The sequence below is a fragment of the Tursiops truncatus genome, chromosome 19 (assembly GCF_011762595.2).
Source record: "Tursiops truncatus isolate mTurTru1 chromosome 19, mTurTru1.mat.Y, whole genome shotgun sequence".
Classification (NCBI taxonomy): domain Eukaryota; kingdom Metazoa; phylum Chordata; class Mammalia; order Artiodactyla; family Delphinidae; genus Tursiops; species Tursiops truncatus.
In genome coordinates this window covers 2,183,180-2,211,134 of record NC_047052.1, presented here as the reverse complement: position 1 = coordinate 2,211,134, position 27,955 = coordinate 2,183,180, and the positions used below count along the sequence as shown (strand labels likewise).

General features: G+C 46.4%; 1 protein-coding gene across 1 annotated transcript; it reads right to left on the bottom strand.

Annotated features, from left to right (window-relative positions):
• Window positions 1–252: 252 nt before the first annotated feature.
• On the bottom strand, window positions 253–27,955 carry C19H16orf95 (chromosome 19 C16orf95 homolog). The gene is given in 8 exon segments (XM_033845768.2): window positions 253–11,131; window positions 15,791–16,001; window positions 18,776–18,812; window positions 19,697–19,725; window positions 19,728–19,842; window positions 24,904–25,044; window positions 25,799–25,853; window positions 27,724–27,955. Coding segments are annotated over 6 exon segments (633 nt in total). The 5' UTR covers window positions 25,799–25,853; window positions 27,724–27,955; the 3' UTR covers window positions 253–11,031.

Sequence of the window (27,955 nt, the reverse complement as noted above, 5' to 3'; positions counted from 1 at the left end):
AGGAGACAGAGTGAGGTGGTGGGGAGGAGGCTGCCCCAAACCCTACATCCTGGCCCCACCATCTTCCTCAACCCTAACGATCCTTCCAGGTTGGGAGCCTGCGCTCTGGGCGGCTGCCGGGTTTAAGTATCAGCAACAATTCCTGACAGCTGTGCAGCCTTGGGCAAATAACTTCAGTTTCCATAAGCTCCTCGATAAAAGGGGGAAACCCCCCAACCCTCCACCCCACCCCCACCCCCCCACCCCGGCCAGAGGACTTCAGAGGGGGTGAGATAAGACGGCATGTGTTCAGCCCACAGTGCAGCAAAAGTATGATAAACAAGGGATGCTTTAATCATTGCTCTGGCCACAAATATTGCCTAAGGAGCTCCTGCAATTCTGAAGACGTAGCTGAAAGATACAAGATTCCTCTTGGCTACAGATGTGGTCACTTTTTAAGAGACACTGATTCGTGTACGAACCTTCCTGCACCACCTCTTCCCCAAGCCCTGGGCCAAGCACTGAGAACATCGCACACAATACTGCCCTCCAGAGGCTTCCAGGCGGGACACAGCAGGGAGAGGGGCACAGGGAAGAGGAGCAGCATCCACAAGAAAGGGACTCTGAAAGGGAGAAGCGCAGGTAGGGAGGGCTCTCCTGGCAGACAGAGTGAGAGGAGCAAAGTAAAGGAAGCTGGAAATAAAAGCTAGGGGACCAGTCTGGCTGGGGTGGGGGCCGGAAAAGCCTGTGGCAGATGGGGTTTCACAGGTCGTAGGTCTCAGATGACTGAGGACTTTACCTACCAATAGAAAAAAAATCTATTCTTGCAATCAATGAAAGACTTCCTTTAGGGGGATGGAAATTTTTCCTTTGAAACTCCAAATTTTAATTTGCATCACTGGCACAGATATACATTACCCATTTAAGGAAACAGTTTCTGAACTCCTGAATCCTGCAGAAATTCTCCTGGGTATGTAGATCTTGGTTCTCCCTATTTGTCACCTCTGTGAAATTGCACTCAATCCTGCTCTAGCCCCAAATGCCTCTGAATAAATCTCACAGAATGCTGTGGTTGCCAGAACCCAATACGGATTACTTGATCTGGTGAACACTAACAAATTAGGAGAAGGGTGTGACGTGTGGCATGAGACAGTGAACCTCTGAGTGGACAGCACTTGGCAAACCCCTGCCTTGCTGAAAAACAGTGACTCCTCTAAAAGGAAACTTACAGAGACTTCCCTGGTGGTGCAGTGGTTAAGAATCTGCCTGCCAATGCAGGGGACACGGGTTCAAGCCCTGGTCCGGGAAGATCCCACATGCTGCGGAGCAACTAAGCCCGTGCAACACAACTACTGAGCCTGCGCTCTAGAGCCCATGAGCCACAACTACTGAGCCCGCATGCCACAACTACTGAAGCCCATGTGCCTAGAGCCTGTGCTCCACAACAAGAGAAGCCACCACAATGAGAAGCCAGCGCACTGCAACAAAGAGTAGCCGCTGCTTGCCCCAACTAGAGAAAGCCCGTGTGCAGCAACAAAGACCCAACACGGCCAAAAACTAATTAATTAATTAATTTTTTTTAAAAAAAGGAAACTTACAGCTGCGGGAGCGAGAAAAAGTCCCTTATCTTAGTTTTGTCACCTGTAAAATGGGAATGACAACTGTGACCTACCTCAGAGCTGTTCTAAGGAATAAGTGCAATATTCATGTGGCACAGTTAATATAGTGTCTGCGACACATGAAGCATTCAATAAATGGTACCTAGCTATGTTTACATCATCATCATCACCATCACCACTATGACCACCCTACAGCTAAGTGTGCCTAGATGGTAGCAACACCCCACTCCATAATCCAACATTCAAACACAGATTCCCCTCCTGGACATGGGGGTAGAATGCTCAAATGCGAAACATTCTGGGACTGAAGGCAGATACTCAGCATGCATCATCACCCCTCTCTACTCCCATTCCTGCAACAGACATTGCTAGTTGATCACAGAACTCAGATGCAGTCTCCTCCTCATTCTTGACACACCACTCAGACCCACCAACAGATCAGAATTGGCCCAGGAGATGAAATATATCTACCCACTGAGACGTCCATGCCACTAGAGGCAATGGGCTTAAATTGTAAGAAGTAATTGGGCTGCCATCTGTTAAGGGACAGGCTGAATGGATTCCTGATTAGCCAGCAGAACTTTAGCTCAGGGTCCAAGGTTTTAAAAGCAAATCTAGGTTCACTCAAAAAGTATGAGAAATGCAGTAAGATATCCGGAATTGAGTCCCAGGACATTAATGGGAAAGTTGGTGAAATTTGAATACCATCTACAGTTTACTTAAGAGCAATGTTCCTTAGTTTTGGCAAATCTAAAGTTATTACAAAATTAAAACTTTACTTAAAAATTAGTCTGACTGACACAGGAATAGCCAGGACCTGGAACCCAGCTAGCTGCTTCACCTGGAAGACAAGGTGACCAAAGCTTCAATCCCCAGAGCTAACCTGGAATAACCATGTCATGTAACCATGACAACCGTAAGTGCCCGATTTTCTAGGATCTTCCCAATTTCCAACATTCAGATATGATACCGACTAACACTGATAGGTATAAACCTTCCTGTATAATTTTTGGTTTCCCTTCATGGAATACTCTTCAAAACAAACAATTTATTTGACTATCTTTTAAGATTTTTTTCTCATAAATTCATACATCTGAGAAAAAAATTTTGTCAGTCTGTAGGTCTCAATTTTTCTTTGTTTGATAACATGATCACAGTCTATAGAACCTCAGTGCCTTCAAGCTCTGAGGCTCTGTCCCTTCACATCTGTTCCATTCACTACTCACCCCTTTGGAAGGAGACATCCCTGGGTTGAACCCACACTCACTCAGTGACCAGCTGTGTGACCTTGGGCAAATCACTATACCTCTCTGAGCGCCTCCATTACCTCACCTGTTAAAGGAAGGCTGGATTAAGACCATGCACGTAAAAAGCCTGTGGAACAGGTAGAGGTGGGAAACAGTGAATAGTAGCTATCACCATTGTTGGCACTCAGAAAATATCAGTTCACTTCCCTTCCTCTTTCCCACCACAGAAAAGCAAAACGTTCTGATGTAATCATTAGTAATTGCAGCAAAGAAGGCTGTCTAGCTCATTTCATAGAAGCATCTTCTCACATCCTACATTCCTGAGCACATTCATGATCATCTTCCCACCTGATAGGTGGGTATTAACTGAATGAACATCTCCAACTCTTACTAGATCCAAGATACTTTCCTGCAGGAAGAATCAACCAAGTAGATGGCCAAGGCTGCAGTCATAAAGGCTCTACAGGAGCAGAAGGATCTTCAGCCAGGTTCACTCAAGTGGCTTTTGAGGCTGAGGTTCCTTACCATGTGGCCTCTCCATAGGGGTGCTCAGGACATGGCCGCCAGCTTCCACAAAGGAAAGGATCCAAGAGAGAAGGGGAGAGGGCAGGGAGAGAGACAGAGAGACAGACAGAAAGACAGAGAGACAAAGAGACAGAGAGATGGAGGAAGAAGGGCAGTGGTGGTGGGGGGGATTCACAAGGATGTGAATTCCAGGAGGTGGAACCACTGGGCATCATGGAGGCTGGCTGTCACGACCTGAGGTTTGTTCCCAAGGACAAATCTGGGAGCACAGATGGGGGTGCCTGTGTCATCCTCCGGGGCATGGTCAAGTGGCTGCCATCAATTAGGACCGAAAGCAATCCTGAAAAGAATGAGAAGGCTGCGACTTGACAGTAAATGGGAAAGGTTGACACTGCTTCTCACTAGCTGCAACACAACTGGCAGGCATATACCTCAGGCATTAACACCTCCCTTGAGCGAGGGTAATTATTTCAGCACATTAGCAGGCTCGGCCTCATATGCATTTCAGAAACTCAACCAAGAATCAAAGCCAAGAGGTCACCCCTGCAGGTCGTTTTCAGATGGTCTTAAATTTTATTTAAGAAGGAAGAATTTGGGATTGCATAAACAGGGGCCACCTGTGCCCAACCCACCGGGTCATAATCAGCTTCTCTCTCACCTGGGAGTACAGAAACCAGAGAGAAGCTTGAAAACCCCAAGCAAACTTTGGAGTGCTTTGAGGAGAGTGGGAAGGAAAGCAGCTATTTTAATAGGAAAATAAATGAAGTGATAATCTTTTTGTTTTTAATCTTTTCACTGTGTCCAGAGGTAGGAAATTACAACCTGTGGCTTCCTCTCAGGCGAGCCCTTGGAAGCCAGGCCCTCAGGGACGCCCAGGGATCTAGAAGTCACAACAACTCAAGTAGCAAGGAGCAGTTCCAGGGGTCCAGCCTGGTGAGGCTCCTGCACATCTCACATCTGTGCTCTGAGAGGGAACAGAACCAGAGCACTCTACCTCAGTTTCCTCCTGTGTAAAGTGGGGTGAAAATTGTCTATTTCAGAGTACATTTTTATTATTATTGATCATGGCTGTAACTTGGCTACATGTATTGAAGGTTTGTTTGCTCTAGGCCAGGCATTGGGCTAAACCTGTCACCAACACAGCCTCACTTGGCAAGTGAAGAAAAGGGAACTCAGAAAGGTGAAATCACTGGCCTCACCCACTGGCTGGCTGGACACACACACTGACCCCAGGACTGGTGGAATAGAGCAGGCCTCAGCCTGTGATGGGTGGATGGGTGGATTGATGAACGAACAGATTAGCAAATGGAGGAATAGGCCCACTGTACTGGTTGTGACAAGTCCAACTCCTTCCCTTAGAAGAAGTATTGGAAATGTCCATGTGTTTGCTTTCTGCAGTCTGTGCAAATGTTCCACAGGAGAACAAGCTTTGGCTGTGAAATACTTCATCTTTTCCCAAGGAAAAGCAGCACCTCTTTTCTCTTTCTCGTAAGTGAGGTAAAACAGTTTACATGGCCCCAACAGATCTAGGACCTTAAGGGTCAGGAGCTGGGGACTTCACCCAAACACACACAACATTAAAGTTCCCCTGAAGTTAATGTTACCACTGTTTTGTGCCCGTGAATAAAGCATTAAACAAATATTGAGCCTGACACACCTCATTACCCAAGGTCGTTAAGCGGCTCAGGAACACCGCAAGCTCCATTTGAAGCCAATTACGAGGCCTCACACTAGGCACTGGAACCACACGAGTGGCTGGCACATCCCCCAGCACATAGTAGGCACCTCGTAAAACACAGAGAGCAAGTCAACAGGATCCCCCTGCCCTGGAGATTAGCTGATTCCACCAACATGCTCTGTCTCGGATCCCAGCCCACAGGTCCCCAAGGCTGCATGAGACACAAACCACAGCACTCAGAGTTAAGAACAGCTGTGAGCACAAAAAGCAAATGATCTACACCAATGATAAATACCAATGATTCAGGTTTTGTTTTCAATTATTTTTTTATTGTGGTAAAATGCACAAAATTTACCACCTTTGCCACCTTTAAGTATATACTTCAGTGGTATTAAATACATGCGTAATGTGATATTATCACCACCATCTATATCAAGAACACTTTCAACTTCACCAGCTGAAACTATGTGAGGACCCTTGAGATTCCATATGAAATTTAGGATGTGTTTTTCCATTTCTGCAAAAGACATCATTGGCATTTTGATAGGGGTTATGTTGAATCTGTAGATCACTTTGGGTAGTATTGACATCTAAAGAATATGAAGCCTTCCAATCCATGAACATGGGATATCTTTTCAATTACTTGTGTCTTCTTTAACTTCTTTCACCAATGGCTTTAGTTTTCAGTATACATGTCTTTCACCTCCTTGGTTAGCTTTATTCCTAAATATTTTATTTTTTGATGGTACTGTAAATGGAATTGTTTTATTACTTTCCTTTGGGGATTGTTCATAGTTAGTGTACAGAAATGCAAGTGATTTTTGTGTATTGACTTTGCATCCTGCTACTTTGCTGAGATCATTTATTAATTCTAACAATTCTGTGAAATCTTTAGGATTTCCTACATATAAGATCATATGATCTGTGAAGAGAGATCATTTTAATTCTTCCTTTCCAATTTGAATGGCTTTTGTTTCTCTTTCTTGCCTAGTTGCTCTGGCTACCACTTCCAGTACATGTTGAATAAAGTGGTGAAAGCGGGCATCCTTGCCTTGCTCCTGATCTTAGAGAAAAAGCTTTCAATCTTTCACCACTGAGTATGGTGTTAGCTGTGAGGTTTTTATATATGGATTTTACTATGTTGAGATAGTTTCCTTCTATTCCTCATTTGTTGAGCATTTTTATCATGACAGTTGTTTTTATTTAACAAATAATTCCTTGGCACTTATCTGTCAGGAACTGTTTAAACTGCTTTATAATTATTAATTCATTTAACGGCCACAGCACCTTATGAGGTAGAACTATTGTTATCTCCATTTTATAGATGAGGAAACCAAGGCACAGACCAAACACACAGTAAGCTGTAGAACTAGGATTCAAACCAGACCACCCAGCTCAGAGTCCATGTTTGAAATGACCAGGAACCAGAAGAGAGGTCAGCAGGTTGAATATTTATCATATCACAGACACTTTAAACTTACCACATTACCTAATCCTTCCCCAAACTGTATGATGTAGATATCTGTAAACCCATCTTACCCCTGGGAAACTGAGGTACAGACACTTAGGAAACTTGCCCAGGGCCACACTATTAGCGAGAGATAAAGGCTGGGTTTGAATTTAGTATGTTTAGACTATGGAGCCACAGAGCACCCTGACAACTCCTCAGTGGTGGGAGTGGCGAGGAGGAGGTCCTCCAAGGTTCTGCACCAGAAGAACACAGACTGTGGGATCCCGAAGCTGGCCCTCCTAGGCTGTAGAGAGCCTCTAGTACATGATCACTGATGGCAGAAAGATGACCCGGAGACAAGACTTGGGGGAGGGGGGAGGAGAAAGGTGGGTAAGAGGGAGGCAGGAGAAGGAAGGAGAGGAAATGAGGAAATGGGAGAGGAGAAGAGGGAGGAAGTGGTGGCTGGGGGGTGGTGGTGGTAATGACACCAGAACCCATTTTTATTGCTATAGCACATGTTCAATCATGTAGGAATACCTAAGTATCATTTTAGTGACCAGATCACAGTCTTTCTGCATGGTGTGTATTCTCAACTTTCTGCCATCCAAAAATCCCAGTGGTAGAGAACGTCCCGTTTGCTGGTGCCCTGGATGACCCGGAACATGCAGGTGGCAGGACCCACTGCAGCCAGCCCCCCTTCTGCTTCAGTCTCCATCCTCCCCACCCACACCCACACCCACTCCCCAGGTGATTGCATCCAGCCGCAGGGCTCCAAAACAAGCCAGCTGGGAACTCGGATTTACACCTCTAGCCCAGACCTCACCCTTCCACGCAGACTCGGTTCTAACAGCCACACCAACACCTCCACGTGGCTCCTCTGCAGTGCCCACCACTCCCACTCCTTCCCCCCTGCTCTCCCACCCCAGCCAATCCACCAGTATCTCAGGCTCATTCCCACCATCCCAGGTCGCAAGGCCACCTCTCCTCAGCCAGTTCTCAGTATGGCCACCAGAGGGAGCGAGTTAGTATCCAACCTGGGGCCACTCAGTCAAGGAGCTTCCAAAGGGTTTTCCCAAGTCAGAATAAACCCTAAGTCCCTCCCATGATGCCAAGGCCTCGGGACTGGACCTGAGCTGACCTCCAGACCTCCATTCCTGACCACAGTCCACTTCATTCTCCACTCTAGCCACACTGGGCTCCTGAACTTCTTCACACTCCCTGCATGTCCACCCTCAGAGCCTTCGCACCTGCCACTCCTCTGGCACTCTGTCCCCACACTCGCCCCATTCAATCCTCTGCCCAGGGTCTCCTCTTCAGAGAGGCCCCCAACCCAATCACCACCCGTCCTTTTTCTGCTTCGCCTTTCTTCCTAGCACTGTCACCACCTGACCATCTCTTTGCTTACATATATTTTATTGTCTTTCATTTTCTGTCGAGTCAGACCTGCTTGAGAAGAAAGCAATGTCTACAAAATGGCACATCTCGGTCCCCAATTTTGTCCACTGATGACAACTGGAGGCCCATGAGGGTTGGGGCACTGCCGTCCCAGCTCATAAATGTTAGTGACTCAGGGACCCACACAAGTCAGCATGTGCTGAGTTTTATGCCTGGCTAACTTTCCATGCTTCACACATGCCCTTGGCCATGACCTCAGCCCCCATTACTGGTGCAAGTCCAAGGACATTCCAGTTAAAGATGCCTCGCTCTTTTGTCTTGTTTTGTTTTGTTTTTAGTATGTTGACTGGCATTGTCAGCTGTCCTCAGCTGGAACCACATGGGATGACAAAGGCTATGGACAGACCACTTCCAGCAGAGGCAGTGCAAACACCCGCAAACTTGTAAGGAGCTGCTCACGGCTCAATTAAACAATGCCAATTAAAATGACACAGCAACAGCATGCTTTACCTCTCAGGCTGGCAGAGATTCAAAAGAGGAGGAATGCCTGGTGCAGGTATGGGGAAGGGAGGCCCTTTCACTGCTGTGTGGTAGGGTCGCATCATAGAGGCACTCTGAGAAACATCAATACACCTGTGTCACAGAAATAGCAGACAGGAGTCACCGCACAACCAGCACTCATGGCACTGCCCTGCGTGCACAGGTCTCTTCAGACACACGTCTACAGTACACACTCCCAAACATATTTGACAATGGAACCCTCTAAGAGCACCAAACATAGTGAATGTTCCGTGGAATGCATTTTGGAAAGAATTGCTATCTGCAAAACTTCCAGCAATAGTGAAGCTGAGATATAGGCTAGGAAGGTATCAGCATTTAAAAGAAACAGGGTTATGGGATAGATCCTGGTTCTGTGTGGTCTTGTGTGGTCCCTTGTAGTCCCATGTGACCCCATGTGGCCATGGGTGGTCCTGTGCAGCCACAAAAGACCCTCTCTGGGACAACAGTTTCCCCTTTTTCAAAAACAGGATAACAATAATTATCTCAGCTTCCAAGAATTAAATGTGAGAATTGTAAGAATTAAATGAGGTCCCAGGAGTAAAAGTACATAATTTAGTACTTTTAAAATCTGTATATCACATGTTTCTCTATTCTCAAAATTTTCCAAAGCTAACTGTACTGTTTTTTAAATTAAACTTTTGAGATATTTGTAGATTTACATCAAAGAGAGATCCCATGTCACCCTTTCCAGTTTGCCCCAACTATAGTCTTGCAAAACTATAATACAATCTCAAAGCAGAACATTGATAAAGTCAAGAGAGAGGACATTTCTTTCACCTCGAGGATGCTTCATGTTGCTCTTGTATAGTCACACCCACATCCCTCCCACCTCACCCTCTCCTGAATCCCTGGTAACCACTACTTTGTTCTCTATTTCTATAATTTTATCACTTCAGGAATGTTATACGGGACAACTGGATATCCACATGCAAAAGAATGAACCCCGACCCCTACCTTCACACCATATACAAAAATTAACTCAAAATACGTCAAAGACCTAAATGTCAGAGCTAAACTATAAATCTTTAGGGAGAAAACATGAGTAAATCTTTGTGACCTTGGATTAGGCAATGATTTCTTAGATATGACCATATATCCTAAAGCACAAGCAACCTAAGAAATAATTGAAAATTGGATTTCACCAAAATTAAAACCTTTTGGACTTCAAAGGATATCATCAAGCAAGTGAAAAGGCAACCAGCAGAAGAGGAGAAAATATTTGCAGAAGATCTATCTGATAAAGATCTAATATCTAGAGTATATACAGAACACAAACTCAACAGTGACACAAAGAAAGAGATAACCAATCAAAATATACGCAATTGGTTTGAACAGACATTTCTCCAAAGAAGCTATACAAATGGCCAATAAGCACATGAAAATACGTTCAGTGTCATTAGCCATTAGGGAAATGCAAATCAAAATCACAATGAAAGGGCTTCCCTGGTGGCGCAGTGGTTGGGAGTCCGCCTGCCGATGCAGGGGACGCGGGTTCGTGCCCCGGTCTGGGAAGATTCCACATGCCGCGGAGCAGCTGGGCCCGTGAGCCATGGCTGCTGAGCCTGCGCGTCCGGAGCCTGTGCTCCGCAACGGGAGAGGTCACGGCAGTGAGAGGCCCACGTACCGCAAAAAAAAAAAAAAAAAAAAAATCACAATGAGATACCATTTCACACCCACAAGGATGGCTAAAATCAAAACAACGTATAATAACAAGTGTTGGCAAGGACACAGAGAAACCAGAAAGTTTATACCTTGCTGGTGGGAATATGAAATACAAAATGGTGTACAGTTTTCCACCGTGGAAAATTGAGGCAGCTCTTCAAAACATTAAAGAGAGTTACCTATGGCTCAACACTCCTAGGTACATACCCGAGAGGAATGAAAACATGTTGACACAAAAATCTGTAAACAAATGTTCACAGCAGCATTATTCATAATAGCCAAAAAAGTAGAAACAAAACAATGTCCACCAACTGATGAATGGATAAACAAGATGTGGCATGTCCCTAAAATACAATATTATTCAGCCATAAAAAGGAATGAAGCAGACTTCCTGGGTGGTCCAGTGGTTAAAACTCTGCGCTTCCACTGCAGGGGGCGTTGGTTCAATCCCTGGTCGGGAAACTAAGATCCCACATGCCGCAACGCAGCCAAAAACAAAAAGGAATAATGAAGCACTGACACATGCTACAATGTGGGTGAGCCTTGAAAACATTATGCCAAACAAAAGAAAGCCAGACACAAAGGACACATATTATATGATTCCATTTATATGAAATGTCCAGAGTCGGAAAAGTGAGAAAGTAGGTTACTGGTTTCCAGGGGTGGGGAGAGAAGGGAAGGGGGAGTGAGTGCTTAATAGGTATAGGGTTTCTTTTGGGGGCAAAAAAGGTCTGGAATTAGATAGTAGTGATGATTGCACAACCTTGTAAATACAGCAAAACCCACTAAATCATACACAGTAAAAAGGTGCATTTTATGGTATGTGAATGATATTTCAGTTTTTAGAAATTCAAATTACATGCAATTTTATGTCACTTAAAGTGAGACCCACATGAAACAGGTGCTAAAAGCATTTCAGGACCCTCGTCCAGAGGCTCTGCTGTCCTTGCAAAGGGAAGAGAGGCTCAGTGATGGGCCCCCCCACAGGGGCACAAAGGCGAAGAACAAGTCCCACCTTCACAAAGGAAAACCACAGGTTATCATTTTTAAAGTAGCCACTTTAAGAGTTTCACAAATAACATTTATTGACTGTATTCATAATGGAATCCCACCCGCATTCACACAACTCCACTACAACTAAGAATCACCTGATGATAAATAATTTGGATTGACTCTTGGATGTGAATTATATGATCTGAGAAAACGGTGGCTATTACAGACTCTTCCTGATGTCATGGCTTTTGTGAAAGACCTTGAGTATGACTAACATTTGTGTTGATGTTCTTGACAGTAGCTGTTGATTCCAACTTCAAACCTAAACCAACTGGCTAGAAAGCAAAGAGAAAGGCAATTACTAGGAACTGCCCCCCAAACTGAAACCACATTGCCCTTGCAGGGCCTGTTTGGGGAACCTCCAAGGGATGGAGGGTGAAGGAAACCCCACCACAGAGCGGGATGTACGCTTGGTCCCTGAGGAGCCCAGGCAGAAAACAGGGTGCAGCCTTGGCTGGCTCACTTTCCAGCTGTGGGACCTGAGGCGACGCACTCAACCCCCAGAGCCCACTCTCCCTTCTGGAACTCCGAGGAGAATCCCAGCTTTGCAGAACTGTGGAAGGAATCAAATAAAACGAAGGCTACGGCAAGTCCAGCCACAAAGGCAAGTGCTTGACTCATCACTACTCTTCAGGGCTCCCTGTCGGGCAGTTCAGAGCTCACCTGATCTCCTGAGGTCTCTGAAGTTCTAGCAAGTCTCTGCCAGGCCAGCAGATGGGCCAGCAGCCTCTCCTGAGATAGGCTGGGTGTGTGCTTTGGGGGATCTCACAGGGCACCCCACATACACCTCAGGCAGGTAAGATATTTCTCCTAAACAGGTGATTGGTGCCTGACCTCTGCCCTAAGATCCTGGCTCTGAAGCAAACACGTCTTATCAAAGCATTAGCAATTTTCCTTTGGCCCACCTGGACCAACTACTTAACACAGACCATCTACAGACAAGTTTCTTTCTTTGCTCTTCCCAGAGTGGGAACCAAGGAGTCCAACTAAATTTGACATCGAGATGGCAAACACAGACAGAAAGATGAAACTTAAAAAAAAAAAAAAGACAAGCCTCTTAGATAGCCTCATCCACCAGAGGGCAGACAGCAGAAGCAAGAAGAACTACAATCCTGCAGCCTGTGGAACAAAAACCACATTGACAGAAAGATAGACAAGATGAAAAGGCAGGGAGCTATGTACCAGATGAAGGAACAAGATAAAACCCCAGAAAAACAACTAAATGAAGTGGAGATAGGCAAACTTCCAGAAAAAGAATTCAGAATAATGATAGTGAAGATGATCCAGGACCTCGGGAAAAGAATGGAGGCAAAGATCAAGAAGATGCAAGAAATGTTTAACAAAGACCTAGAAGAATTAAATAACAAACAAACAGACATGAACAATACAATAACTGAAATGAAAACTACACTAGAAGGAATCAATAGCAGAATAACTGAGGCAGAAGAACGGATAAGTGACCTGGAGGACAGAATGGTGGAATTCACTGCTGTGGAACAGAATAAAGAAAAAAGAATGAAAAGAAATGAAGACAGCCTAAGAGACCTCTGGGACAACATTAAACGCAACAACATTTGTATTATAGGGGTCCCAGAAGGAGAAGAGAGAGAGAAAGGGCCTAAGAAAATATTTGAAGAGATTATAGTCGAAAACTTCCCTAACACAGGAAAGGAAATAGCCACCCAAGTCCAGGAAGCACACAGAGTCCCATACAGGATAAACCCAAGGAGAAACACGCTGAGACACATAGTAATCAAACTGGCAAAAATTAAAGACAAAGAAAAATTATTGAAAGCAGCAAGGGAAAAATGACAAATAACATACAAGGGAACTCCCATAAGGTTAACAGCCGATTTCTCAGCAGAAACTCTAAAAGCCAGAAGGGAGTGGCACGATATACTTAAAGTGATGAAAGGGAAGAACCTACAACCAAGATTACTCTACCCAGCAAGGATCTCATTCAGATTCGATGGAGAAAACAAAAGCTTTACAGACAAGCAAAAGCTAAGAGAATTCAGCATCACCGAACTAGCTCTACAACAAATGCTAAAGGAACTTCTCTGAGTGGGAAACACAAGAGAAGAAAAGGACCTACAAAAACAAACAATTAAGAAAATGGTAATAGGAACATGCATATTGATAATTACCTTAAACGTGAATGGATTAAATGCTCCAACCAAAAGACACAGGCTTGCTGAATGGATACAAAAACAAGACCCATATATATGCTGTCTACAAGAGACCCACTTCAGACCTAAGGACACATACAGACTGAAAGTGAGGGGATGGAAAAAGATATTCCGTGCAAATGGAAATCAGAAGAAAGCTGGAGTAGCAATACTCATATCAGATAAAATAGACTTTAAAATAAAGAATGTTACAAGAGGCAAGAAAGGACACTATTTAATGATCAAGGGATCAATCCAAGAAGAACATATAACAATTATAAATACATATGCGCCCAACATAGGAACACCTCAATACATAAGGCAACTGCTAACAGCTGTAAAAGAGGAAATGGACAGTAACACAATAGTAGTGGGGGACTTTAACACCTCACTAACACCAATGGACAGATCATCCAAACAGAAAAGTAATAAGGAAACACAAGCATTAAATGACACAACAGACCAGATAGATTTAATTGATATTTATAGGACATGCCATCCAAAAACAGCAGATTACACTTTCTTCTCAAGTGCGCACAGAACATTCTCCAGGATAGATCACATCTTGGGTCACAAATCAAGCCTCAGAAAATTTAAGAAAATTGAAATCATATCAAGCATACTTTCTGACCACAATGCTATGAGATTAGAAATCAATTACAGGGAAAAAAAGGTAAAAAAACACAAACACATGGAGGCTAAACAATACATTACTAAATAACCAAGAGATCACTGAAGAAATTAAAGAGGAAATCAAAAAATACCTAGAGACAAATGACAATGAAAACATGATGATCCAAAACCTATGGAGGCCGGGCTACTCCACCCTCTTGAACCATGGGATGCAGAAAAGCAGTTCTAAGAGGGAAGTTTATAGCTGTACAAGCCCACCTCAAGAAACAAGAAAAATCTCAAATAAACAATCTAACCTTACACCTAAAGGAACTAGAGAAAGAAGAAGAAACAAAACCCAAAGTTAGCAGAAGGAAAGAAATCATAAAGATCAGAGCAGAAATAAATGAAATAGAAACAAAGAAAACAATAGCAAAGATCAATAAAACTAAAAGCTGGTTCTTTGAGAAGATAAACAAAATTGATAAACCATTAGCTAGACTCATCAAGAAAAAGAGGGAGAGGGGCTTCCCTGGTGGCGCAGTGGTTGGGAGTCTGCCTGCCGATGCAGGGGACATGGGGAAAAAAAAAAAAAAAAAAAGAAGGAAATCTCACAATGCTGCCCCACTAAGGTTCACAGATCACGCAAAGCTGACGGACCCCCGCCCGGCCCCTTCCTGGGGGCACTCGCCCTAGAGAAGTTGCAACCCAGGTCCATATAAGCACTTGTACGCAGATGTGCATCACAACATCGTATGTGACCGCAGGGAGTGCCCAATACTAGGAGAGTGGACAAGCAGGATGCTGAGAGAGGAACTTCCACTTCCAGACAAGATGGTGGGACAAAGACAGGGCTACCTTCCCGTCTGAACAACTAGAAAACTGGGCAGAAGACATCTGAAACTGTTTTCAGATACTGGACACTTTCTAGAACATTCCCCTTACAACTGTGTGGAGGAGATAGACAAAAAGCAAACCAGTCAATACATGTAAATTCTAATTGTGCACATTTACATGTCGATATGTATTTGCATATTTACATACCTGTGTGTGTGTGTTTGCACGTATTTACATACACGTGTGATAAAAGAAACAGAAAGAAGGGGGTGGATGGGGGTAATGGTTGGGGAGATGGGTAAACTGGGGCAGCGGAGTTTAGAGATGGAGGAGGAGAGCTTTTTCCAAGAAAACTAAAGCAAACAACCAGGTAAGGGGACACCCTGTCTTGAAACTGAAGTCGCCCTGGAGGCTTCCTGGGTGGTGGTGGGGGACTGAGTGGGGTTCCAGGTGAGAAACACAGGCCTGGGCAAGGACAGTGGGTCCGAGGCCAGAGAAAGGGCTTTTCAATATGGAGCCTTGATGGTTGGGGCTGGGCTGGGGGAGAGGGGAGAGGCAGCAGGTCCCCCGAGGGTGCGATGTGCTCAGACCTCAGAAGGCTGGCTAGTCGAGCTGGCTTAAAATCCACTTCCAACCCCAACACAACAGAAATCTGCAGAAACTGGAACCAATGGTCTTTTGGGGGCAGGGGAATTTGGGAACTTGGGAACAGGGAAGAGGGGAGGAAAGAAAAGTGGGTGGTCGCAAGACACCCCACCTCCCCACCATCAGCCCTGGCCCTGGCGTATCTGGATTGCTCTTCCCTTGCATTTTCTGGAAGAAGATACCTGTGTCAGGTGTGAGCAAGAGTCCAGACAATGGTAACAACATAACAGGAATCATGGCCGTGCTCATCTCTCACCCTCTGCTGAGCAACAACCAAGTTCTCCCACACCCTCAACTCAACTAAACCCTGGGAGTGAGATGAGCCCAAGGCCACCACTGCCCCACCCGCACCTGCTCACCAGAGGGCCACGATGACACTCAGTAGGGCCTGGAGGACGATCAGGAGGCTGAGGCTGAGGGGCAGGAGGGAGGCCGGGAGGCTTGCTGGCTGCCCTGGGGACAGCGGCGCAGCCTGGTGAAGGGCCTGGAGCTGCTGCCACTTGAGGAGACGGCGCCCTTCACCATCACAGATTCTCCAGTGGTTGTACCCAGAGCACACGTCCAGGGGGACTTCTAGGCAGAGAAAAAGAGTCAGGCCTCAGCGGGGTGTGGGGACAGGATGCTCTCAAGTCTGCACCCATGAGAGAGCCCTCTGGAACCCAGGTGTCCCAACAAGGCAGGTCACAGCCCAGGGGTGTGCCCACTGAGATGAAGAGAGCACTGCTGTTTGTTTGTTTCTAGGGTGATTGCGGGGCCTCGTGGCTGTGTTTTCGGAGTCTTTATCTTTTAGAGCTGCCTACTGAAATATTTATGAATGAAATGATATGGTAGTTAGCTGGGATATGCTCCACATTAATCTTTTTCTTTTTCATTTTTTTCATTTTTTTTTTTTTTTTTTGGAGGTGGGGATGGAGTGGGGTGAAGCACATATGAAACCACATCTACCAGGAGCTGATCATGGCTATAGAAGAGAGACGGGAACTTGGGCTTTAGTGGAGTATTTGAAATTTCCCATAATAAGAAGTTAACAACAACCACATCCACAAACTGAATTCAAACATCTCCATCTCCTTGACGCTCTTTAGCTTTTTCAAGACCTGCTTTTGTCACATGTGACCCTCTTGATGTTATATCTCTTATTTACTTTATTACACAATTAATATGTTACTACTATAAAATGTACACTCTAATTATACTAATATAAAATGCGCTCAATATAAAGTATATTTTCCTTATAAAAAATTCTACCACAAAAGCATAAAGAGGAAAAGCACATGAGCCCTCTATTTACAAGGAAAATACAAGATCAGAAACACAGATTTTCTCTTTAAAATGGAAATCAGCTGGATTTGAGGCCAAGGGAACCATCCCATATTTTTCATCACTCTGTACAAAGCTCAGCTCAAGGAAAGAAGGATCCCTATCTTCCTGGCAGCAGTGAGACTCGCTCTCTCACTCCTGTCCCATGAACACCTTCTGGCTTGAATGGGTTTGAGGCTTGAAACATTAACATAAATCACCTGAACTATAAAACAATGGCTGGAGTAAAAATTAATACTGGTTTTTAACAACGTATCAGTGGATGCATTATTCAACAATAAACTGACTGAACTTTTAGACTTTCTTAAAGATGCAGAGTGTTCAAAGCCAAAAACAACCAATAAAAATAAGCCCATAAATCGGTGATTATAGGGTGAGAAGAGTACTTTCTCAGGTGGTTCTCGTTCTCCTGCCTGTTTTTTGTTTTTTCGTTTTTGTTTGTTTTTTGTTTTTGATAAAGTGATTTCTGGCTCTTCCACCTGAAGCTTGAGGCAACGTATTGCTACCTGTTTTGCTCATCATGCACCCCACCAAGAGCCTCTCTTTGCTGGGCCTGACCTGCCCCCTTCCCCACCCACAGGGGTTACCTGTGACTGTCAGCTGAGACAAATGATAACAGCCTTCACCTAAGCACCATCAGAGCTTTCATTTTTAAAACTGACATTAATGGAGTCCTATTGCCTGGGCTACAATGACTTCTTTTCCTACACTGCAATGTGCGTGGGAGTCCATTTCATCATCCCTAACAGTTGCGAACTCTAGGCAGCTGGTGCCACATTTCAAATGCACCCCCATTCATGTCCATCCTCCAACTGAGAGACACTTAGGTTGCTTCCAGTTTTTTGCCAAGGAAATCACTGCCGCAGACAGACGTGCGTGGAGTGTCTACACGTATTACCCAGATGTGGGCTTGCTGGATTAAAGATTGTGCACGTTATAAAATTTGATCGATACCTCCAAACCTCCCGCCAAAGGCCGTGACAATTCGTGCTCCTCCTAACTGTGCTTTTATAATCAAGAAAAAACTAGGTATCTTCTGCATGAAGAGGTAGGCGTGTGGGATAGTGGCTGCTCGTTTCCCAAGCACTCTCCCCCTTAGCTGAGTGCCCCTGGGCGGGCCTCTCAAATCACCTGCACATCACAGGAACCCCATGTCAGACATCCAACCTCTCGGTACCCGTCCAGTCCCTCCTTCACAGAGTCCATCAAGGGGACTCACTATGCCCTCTGGCCCCAGCACGAAAAGGGGAGGGTGTGATCTGAGCCAACAAATCGTCCACTCCTTTGCTCACATGCAATGCAGAGAAAGCACACGTGTCGGCTATCTGCAAGGGAGAGCACCTCCGCTCATTTTAGAGACAAAGAAAGTAAAGGTGCGGGTGGAGACACCACCTCCTGGTGCACCATGACTGAGCACGTGAGTACCTGCATACATCATGCCGCAGATATATGGATATGCGAACACACCTTGTCATGACTACACTGCACTGTGAACATATGAACATGCGAGTATGTGCTATGCCTGTCATGAACATGTGAACGTATGAATATACTGTATGATGAATATATGCATAAATGTGGTGCCATGAACATATAACGTGTCATGAATATATGAAAGTAGGAATACATCAACATACAAACATATATACTATACCATAAATACATATTTATACACAACACATACATACACATACCATATCATGAATTATAGAAGAGTAGAGCTTAAAAAACACTTCAGATACCACCTAACCCCAGGTTGCAAATTGGTTTCTTCCTGAGAGCCAATGTTGATAACTGGTAGAGTCTGAGTCTTCTCTGGGTTCACTGGGAAAACATGGGGGATGATTAGTGATGCCTGGTGAGGGTAGGGGTGGGAGAAGTGGTGTGTGCGCCAGTCTGTGGTCTTCTTTGTGTTACACCCATCTGGGGATGACAGAAGTCTCCCCCACCCCATCATGATGTTCATGAGACCCCCGCCTTCCTTGGGGACAGGGAAGGGATGAGACATGTGAGCAATGAGTTACCTGGGATGCCTTTAAAACTCTGCTGCCTTTTCACCACCTAAGATAAAAGATAAGGATGTGGGCAAGCGTTGTCAGCCCCAGTGATCCACCAAGAAGGGGTCCCAGTGATTTGGCCTGGAAACCCCCTGGAAGGGGTCCACGGCCAGCTCAGAATGCAAGTTGTGTTCTCCTTTTAAAAAGCCTCTGGGTCTTAATTCTGGGGGCAGTATGCTACTTGATGACAGAAAACCAGCAGCTGGAATGTGGGTGAAGGCAGAAGGAAGCCTCTCACTCCAGAAAAGCTTGCTCAGAAAGCAAGGGAGAGAAGTGGCCCTGGAGCTGAGTTGGGCTGGACCTGGCTGACCATCTCCCACCACAGTTGCTGGCCTGGAACCCAGAGCTGTGGAGGTACCAGACAGAGCCAAAGAGCAAGGACAGACACTCGAGCAGTGGTCCTTCCCCAGCACCCTCCCTCCAGGCCTGCCAGGCTGGGGCTACAAGTGCAGAATGCTCAGACAGGCGGAGAGAGCTGAGGGGGAGAGGAGGCAAGGAGAGGGAGGAGGGGTGGGAAGGAAGAGGGAGGGAGGTGAGGGAGGTGGAGAAGAGGGAAGAGGGAGGAGAAGGCAGGAGAGGAGAAGGGGACAGAAGACATGGCCGGAAAGGTGACTGCTGTCACCTTTGTCACCTTTCTGATGGCACCCTCATCAGAAAGCAGTGCACCCCACCCTTCCCAACACCACCAGGACACCTGGCCTGGGCCTGCCCTGAGTACCACTTGCCTCCTGCACTCTGCTGCCCTAGGCCACAGCTTCCAGAGGGCCCCCAGACATCAATGGAGACCACTGTGGGGAAAGAACCCAGTACCCTTTCCCTCATCTCTGGGTCCCTCCTTAGCCCGCCTCTCACTTTCAGGCCTCGCTGCCATGCGAGCCTCCCTCTTACCTTCTTGTGAGACCTCAGGACCTGGGGCCCCAGTAGGGCATCACAGCCTGATCCCTAGGCAGCGGGAGGCGGCCCCCAGAGTGGTGGCATGGGCAGGGGCATGCCTTGGTGGTTTGGGGGACGTAAAACCAGACCATCTTTTGGATCTAACAGAGGAAGGGAAGAGAAGGTCCAAAGCAGGGTAGAGCCACGCCCCAGACAACCTCAGCCTCGGGGACAGGGCCCTGGAGAGCGCCTCTCCTGTGCCCCGCCCACAGCACACCCCAACAGCCCAGCTGAGGGAACAGGTCCCCATTCCATGATATTCCCAGGAGTGGCTGGCACCCTCACGACCCACCACCTGCATCTCTGCAGTGGGGCATCTGTGTGGTACTGTGGCGGGACACATGGGTGGGAGTTGGGAGGCCTGGCTCTGTCCTGAGCCTGGCAGCCTCCAGGAACAACCCTTAGGCACAACGTTTAGCCTCTCTGAGCCTCAGCATTCTCGGCTAGAGAGAGGGCTCTGCCAGAATCCTGACAACATTGGTCAGAGTCTAAAATGGATAGTCTTTGGTCCAGCAATTGCACTCCTGGGACTGTATCCCAGGAGGACACATGAGCATTTGCTCAAGAACACTCAGTACAGCATTGGCTGTAGTGACCAAATAGCCTGAATGCCTATAATAAGGGACAATAAATAATGGACGTGGGAACAGAGGGAATGGGTGGCCTTTGGAAAGAATGAGGCAGACCTGTCTGCCCTGACACAGAATGAGCATAGAGACACGATATTAAGTGGGAAATGCAGCACCGTATGCTACCATTTACATTTTTTTAAAAGGTGGCGGGGGGGGGGGGGGCTTCCCTGGTGGCGCAGTGGTTGAGAATCTGCCTGCCAATGCAGGGGATACGGGTTTGAGCCCCGGTCTGGGAAGATCCCACGTGCCGCAAAGCAACTAAGCCCGTGCACTACAACTACTGAGCCTGCGCTCTAGAGCCCACGAGCCACAACTACTGAGCCCACGTGCCACAACTACTGAAACCGGCGCGCCTAGAGCCCGTGCTCCGCAACAAGAGAAGCCACCGCAATGAGAAGCCCGTGCACCGCAAGAAAGGGTAGCCCCTGCTCGCCGCAACTAGAGAAAGCACGTGTGCAGCAACAAAGACCCAATGCAGCCAAAAATAAATGAATAAAATATAAATAAATTAAAAAGAAACCAATTTTGCTCATGGGGCAAAGCGGCCAGGCCCCAGGGATCAGCCAGTCCCACTTTGCCAGCAAAGAGTCTTGGTTGTGGGGTTGGGGGGGAGAGTCAACCGGGGCTTCTGAGAATGTTTTATACCTGAGAAGAAAGAGAGAGTGGGAGAGTAAGCCTTTGGAAGACTCCGAAAGACTCACTTTCTGCCATGTGTAACACAGTGTAAAACAGACCCGTGGCCACCATCTAAAAACACTAGAAATGACAGCACAAACACTCTGAGTGGAAGGATGAAGAGAATCTGGGTCCCTGAAGACATCATAAAGCCAAAAAACCAATCCTAGAAGAACCCTCTCTCTACCAAAGACCCTGGTTGAACCCACTGTGGGTCAGTTTTCTGTTTCTTGCACCTAACACTTCCCTGCTGATGGAACAGGAGCCTGAGGAGCAAGCGGAAAGGGGACTGGATATCCAGGCAGGGGCAAGGTCAAGAAGGACCCCAAGAGTTGTGTCAGGGAGTTTGGTCCATATTCTGAGGGAAATGGGTCTCCACGGGGTAGTGACAGGACCAGATATATGGTTTTAAAAGCTCACCAGCTACAGATCAGAAAATGGACAGTCAGAGTTAGAAAGGATGTAGGCAAGGAGACCAGCTGGGAGGCTGGGCAGTCACCCTGGTGAGATGTGCTGGGCACCTTGACTTCTATATTCCTTCCACCCTTACCCCTGACACCCAGCAACAAAACTCAGTGGGGAGAGTGCTGGAATCCGAGCCAGAGACCTAGATTCTAATCCCTGATCTGCTATGGACTGAGTGGGTGATCTTGGACAAGCCCCCGTCCCTCTCTGGACCTCAGTTTGCCCATCTGCTAAAGGGAGATGATAATACTTACTCTGCCCAACTTTCAAATGATACAATGACCAACAGGAGGGACTGAGGCTATCACCTCTGCCTAGAACAATATGACTTAGTCATCTTGATACACTGACCCCTTTGAGAGTCTATTAAAAAACAAGAAACGAGAGATTCCACATTCTACAATCACTACAGAGTCTACTGATATTAAAAGGGCAATAAGGAAATATTATGAACAACATTATGCCAATAAATTCAACAACACTGATATAATGGACAAAGTCCTTGAAAGGTATAAACTACTAAAGCTCACTCATGAAGAAACAGATAAACTAAATAGCTCTGTATCTACGACAGAAATTACATTTGTACTTGAAAACCTCCCCACAAGGGAAGCTATAGGCCCACGTGGCTTCACCAGCAAATTCTACCAAACACACAATGAAGAAATAATACCAATCCTACACAAAGTCTTCCTGAAAATGCAAGAATACTTCCCAACTGATTCTACGATGCCAGGATTAATACATCATAATTAAATGGGTTTGAAAGGTTGGTTTAACTTTTGAAAACCAATCAATGTAATTCATCACATTAACAAACCCTTAAAGGAAAACTATAAAACGACTTCAATAGACACAGGCAAAATCCAACACTCATTTCTGTAAAAGCTCTCAGCAAACTAGCAATAGAAGGGACCTTCCTCAGCCTGATAAAGGGCATCCAAACCCACAGCTAACATCATACTTAATGGTGAAAACTCAAACGTATCCTCTAAGATCAGGGGAAAAAAAGGATGTCTGTCTTCCCCACTCCACTTCAATAGTTTACTAGAAGTTCTATCGTGTATCAGACAAGAAAAATAAATAAAAGGCATACAGATTGGAAAGGAAGAAATAAAACCATCTAAATCTGGAAATAACATAATCTTCCATGCAGAAAGTCTGATGGAATCTACAAAAACAGCTACCAGAATGAGTTTAACAATATTGTGGGATACAAGATCAAAATACAAAAATAAATGGTATTTCTAAATATTAGCAATGGGCAAACATAAACTGACTTTTAAGAACAATGTCATCAAAAATATGAAATACTTATAAATAAAACTGACAAAAGATGTGCAAGACCTGTACACTAAGAACTGCAGAATACTGCTGAGAAATATTAAAGAAACCTAAATAAATATAGAAATTACCATGTTCATGGATCAGAAGACTCAATGTGGCTAAGAAGACAATTTCTTCAAACTGATCTACAGACAATCCCAATCAAAATCCCAGTAGGACATTTTTGTAAAAAATTGACAAACTGATTCTAAAATTCAAGTGGAAATGCCAAGAGCCTACAATAACCAACTGTGAAAAAGAAAAACAATGTTGGAGAGCTAACACTACCTGATTTCCAGACTTTTTATAATTATAAAGCCACAGTAATCAAGTTAGTGTAGTACTGGTATGAGGATAGACAATCAGATCAGCGAACAGAATACCGCAACAGAAACAGACCCACGTGTATATGGACAATTGGTTTTTGACAAAGGCGTAAAGGCAAGTCAGTGGAGAAAGGATGAGCTTTATGATACGTGGTATTAGAACAACTGGACATCCATGTACAAAAAATGAACTTCAGTCCATACCTCATGCCATATACAAAAACTGACTTAAAATGGACCACAGACCTAAATATAAACAGTAAACTATAAAAATTCGAGAAGAAGGCATAGAAGAAACCTTTCTGACCTTGGGTTGGCAAAGCTTTCTTAGAAATGCATAGAAAGCATGATCCATTGTTGTGCTGGGGACAGGCACACCTAAACAAGATCCAGGAAAGATTAAATTGATAAATTGGACTTCATCAAAATTTAAAACTTCTGCCCTTTGAAAGATAGTGATAAGAGGATTAAAAGACAAGCCAAAGACGTGGAAAAAAACACTTGCAAATTAAATATCTGGTAAAGAACTTGTATTCAGATATATAAAAAACTCTCAAAACTCACTAATCTAAAAAAAGCAACCCAAGTTTTTTAAAGGGGCAAAAAAGACATATCAAGTAAGATATGCAGATGGCAAAAATATATGACGAGATGCTCAACATCATGAGTCACTGTGGAAATACAAGTTAAAACCTCAATGAGAGGGAATTCCCTGGTGGTCCAGTGGTGGGGACTCCGCGTTTTCACTGCCAAGGGTATGGGTTCAATCCCTGATCGGGGAACTGAGACCCCGCAAGCTGTGCGGCCAAAAAAAAACACACACGCACAATGAGATACACACCTATTAAGATGGCCAAAATTTAAGACTGACCAAACCAAGTGTTAGTGAAGATGTGAAGGAACCGGAACTTTATACATTGTTGGAGAGACTGTGAAATGGTACAACCACTTTGGAATACAGTTGACAGTTTCTTAAAAAGTTAAACAGATACCTACCATATGATGCAGCAATGCCTTTCCTAGGTACTTGCCCAAGTAAAAACTAGGTACTTGTACAAGAAAAATGAAGGCATGTTCACACAAAGACTTGTACACAAATGTTCACAGCAGTTTTATTTGCTGGACAAAACAGAAAAAGCTGGAAATGATCCACACACCCTTCACTGGATGAATGGATAAACTGTGGTCTATCCGTATAACGATACTACTCAGCAGTAAAAAGTAATGAACTATCAATGCACACAACCACGTGGATGAATCTGAAAAATAATTATGCTGAGTAAAAGAAGCCTGACAAAAAGAGTACATACTAGATGATTCCATTTATATAGTGTGAGTTGGACAGTGGTGAGCATAGCTGCCTTCCATTTATATAACATTCAAGGAAATGCAAATGAATCTCTAGTGACAGAAACAGACCCACGGTAGCCTGAGGAAGAGAGGGTTGAGTGGAATTTCAGAAGGGCACAAGGAAACCTTTTAGGGTTGTGCACATGTACCTCACTACTCCATTTTATACAAGGGACTTGAGCACCCTGGATTTTGATATCCACAGGGGTCCTGGAACCAATCCCCTTTGAATGCCTAGAGATGACTGTACATCGTCACAATTGTAGTGGTGGTTTCACAGATGTGTGCATATGTCACGATTTATCAAACACTACATTTTACGTATGTGCCATTTATCATATGCCAATCGTATCTCCATAAATCTGAACCCTTGATTCAAGTCACCTACCTGCTTTCGGGGTCTCAAGGACAGAGGGACCCAGTAAGGCAGCACTGCCTCAGCCCTGCGCACTGGCAGGCGGCCCCCAAATTTGGCCTGGCACTCACAGCAGATGGGCTCTCGGTGAACAGAGCTGGGGACAGGGCACATCTGAACAAGAGGCAGAAAAAAGAGAATTGAATGTGATGCTGCATTAGTGATGTGAGTCAAGGTACTCTCTGAAACAGTAAATCCATGCTCAGAGGGAGCAAGGTCAAGACAGGGCATCCAGGGGCAGGCGCAGGGACAGGAGCCTCAGCTCCCGAAGCTCACAAAGAGGCAGGCTATCTCAGCCTGCCCTGAGGCCCTCCAGAGTCACTTAGAGGGGGACCACCAGAGCCTGCAGACCAGGTATGCTGGGATGTGCAACCACTTACAGCCACATTACCATGAGCAAGTCTTGGATTTCCCCCCTAAAAATGGGGAAGTACAACCAACCCTAGCAGGGGTTAGGGGGGAATGATTGCTCTTTTTGTGGTAATCCATGTCAATCTGCACACAGTGCTTTATGTTTGCAAAGGCTTCCACAACCATCCCATGTGACCCCACCACACCCACAGGCAGGGGCAGAGGAAAAGTCATCCTCTCCAGGGGCAGATGAAGCTGATGCCCAGAGCAGATACTTTAAGGGGCAACATTGGTTCTCCCAGGCCTCCTGAATCCCTGTCATGAAGAATTGAGCGGTGGGGGAGGCAGTGGGTGACCCTACATAGAGATTTGGGGGCTTGAATGGTCCCTGAAACCACGGACTCCCCTGACACACCCTCTCGTGAGATGCTGCTTCTGGACCCACATTCTCTGCTCTCCCCACCCCACAGGGGCGTGTCAGAGTTGGGGCAAAGTAGTTGAGATTTGCTTTCCTTACCGAATGATCTATGGAACACACTTCTTCCCCAAAAGTTTGAAATGTGCTTCTTTCCCTAGAAAAGAACAGGAAGGCTTAGAAAGTTCTGGGCTTTGTGTAAATTGGGAGCAGGAGTACTAGGGTGAGGGCCTGGGCCAGCTTGGCCCATACCATTAAACCCCAGGAGTGGAAGGGGTTATCATTCTGAGCCTAAGAGGGTGCAGGGGGTGACAATAGAATCAGGTATGTGCACACTCACATGCTAAGGTCTGGGGGTTCCCAGATGTCAAGCTATTGTGGAATCCTACATCCCCAAACCTATGTGCTCCAGGCACACTAGAGCTAAACCCGTGCTAGGCCCTTTGGGAAAGACAGGAACATTCCAACCTGGTGAGAATTTTCCAGGACGTGGAGCTGCCCACCACAACACATATGATGCTTTAACAGACACCCTGAGCATACCTGGAATACTGAAGGACAATATCGTCAAAGCTCTACATCTAAGGAAATTCCTTGCAGCATAAAAACCTGGGTGCTTTGTCTCTGGGACGACAAAGCATTTGGGGCTGCATAGACTCTGTTACTCTTCCCATTCTCCCCAAAACAAGTTGCTAGAATGTTGGCCACTGTATGGAGAGTGTCCAGTGGGCATAAAGCGAACACAAAGCAAAGACCAGCTTCCCTGAGAGCGATGTATAACATGGAAATGGTAAAAGTGAGACCATCATCGTAATCACCATTATTGCTATCTCACTACAGCAATAGCTTCAGGTCACTGAGCTCAACCGCCCCAGCTGATCCCTGACAACACAGGATGTGGGATGCTGCCCTGCACAGCACCCAAGCCCCCAAACGCTCATGACAGCATTGCTGTTTCCTTGCGGCGGGCCACAACCCCAGCCAAGAAGGTGAAGCCAGCTAGTTTCAGAGGCTGCCTCAGAATTGTATTATAACCCAAGTCAACCCAATGAAACCCATTCTGGGACTTCGTTAAAATTCCTGGGAAAGGGAATGTCCTTTTCTGTTGAGGCCGTAAGCCTCCGGACGTCTTGGTGGGCATTTTGCCTCCAGGAGGGGAAGAAAGCAAAGCCGAAGATGGAGACAAACAGTCCTTGACCACCGTCCCTGAGCATGTGGACACATCCATTCCTGACGACTTACTCCTGACAACCTCAGGTGAAACGCTGAATTGCCCTTCCGGGCTTACATGATGTAGGTATGGCGTCTGTCCTGCCTACCTGGTACAAGCTTCTATGGGACAGGGTGATTTCGGGGTGCTGGGGCTTCCCCGGGTGACTCGGGGTCCGGCTTCCCCGGGTGACTCGGGGTCCGGCTTCCCTCAGGTGACTCGGGGTCCGGGTTCCCCGGGTGACTCGGGGTCCGGGTTCCCTCACGTGACTCGGGTGCCGGGTTCCCTCAGGTGACTCGGGGTCCGGCTTCCCTCAGGTGACTCGGGGTCCGGGTTCCCCGGGTGACTCGGGGTCCGGCTTCCCCGGGTGACTCGGGGTCCGGCTTCCCTCAGGTGACTCGGGGTCCGGCTTCCCTCAGGTGACTCGGGGTCCGGCTTCCCCAGGTGACTCGGGGTCCGGCTTCCCCAGGTGACTCGGGGTCCGGCTTCCCCGGGTGACTCGGGTGCCGGTTTCCCTCAGGTGACTCGGGGTCCGGGTTCCCCAGGTGACTCGGGGTCCGGCTTCCCTCAGGTGACTCGGGATCCGGCTTCCCTCAGGTGACTCGGGGTCCGGCTTCCCCGGGTGACTCGGGTGCCGGTTTCCCTCAGGTGACTCGGGGTCCGGGTTCCCCAGGTGACTCGGGGTCCGGCTTTCCCAGGTGACTCGGGGTTAGGCTTCCTCAGGTGACTCGGGGTCCGGGTTCCCTCAGGTGACTCGGATGCCGGGACGCCAGGTGTGGAGTGGTGGCCCAGAGTTTAGGACTGAGGGGTCACTTGCCTGTCATGACGCGCTCGGGGTGAGTGCGCGCTGACAGACCGAACGGACACCCGAGGGCTCCCGGAAGTGCCCGCCGCGACTCTAAGTCGTGGAGAGGGGGGTGACGAAGCTCATGATGACGGCGGTGACGAAAGCGGGGACTGGCCCAGGCGTGTCACTCCTCCCTCAGACCGTCCGCCTCTCTGCGCCCTGTCCCTCCCCGGGGCCTCCTCCGACCCCCAACGTCCCTCCT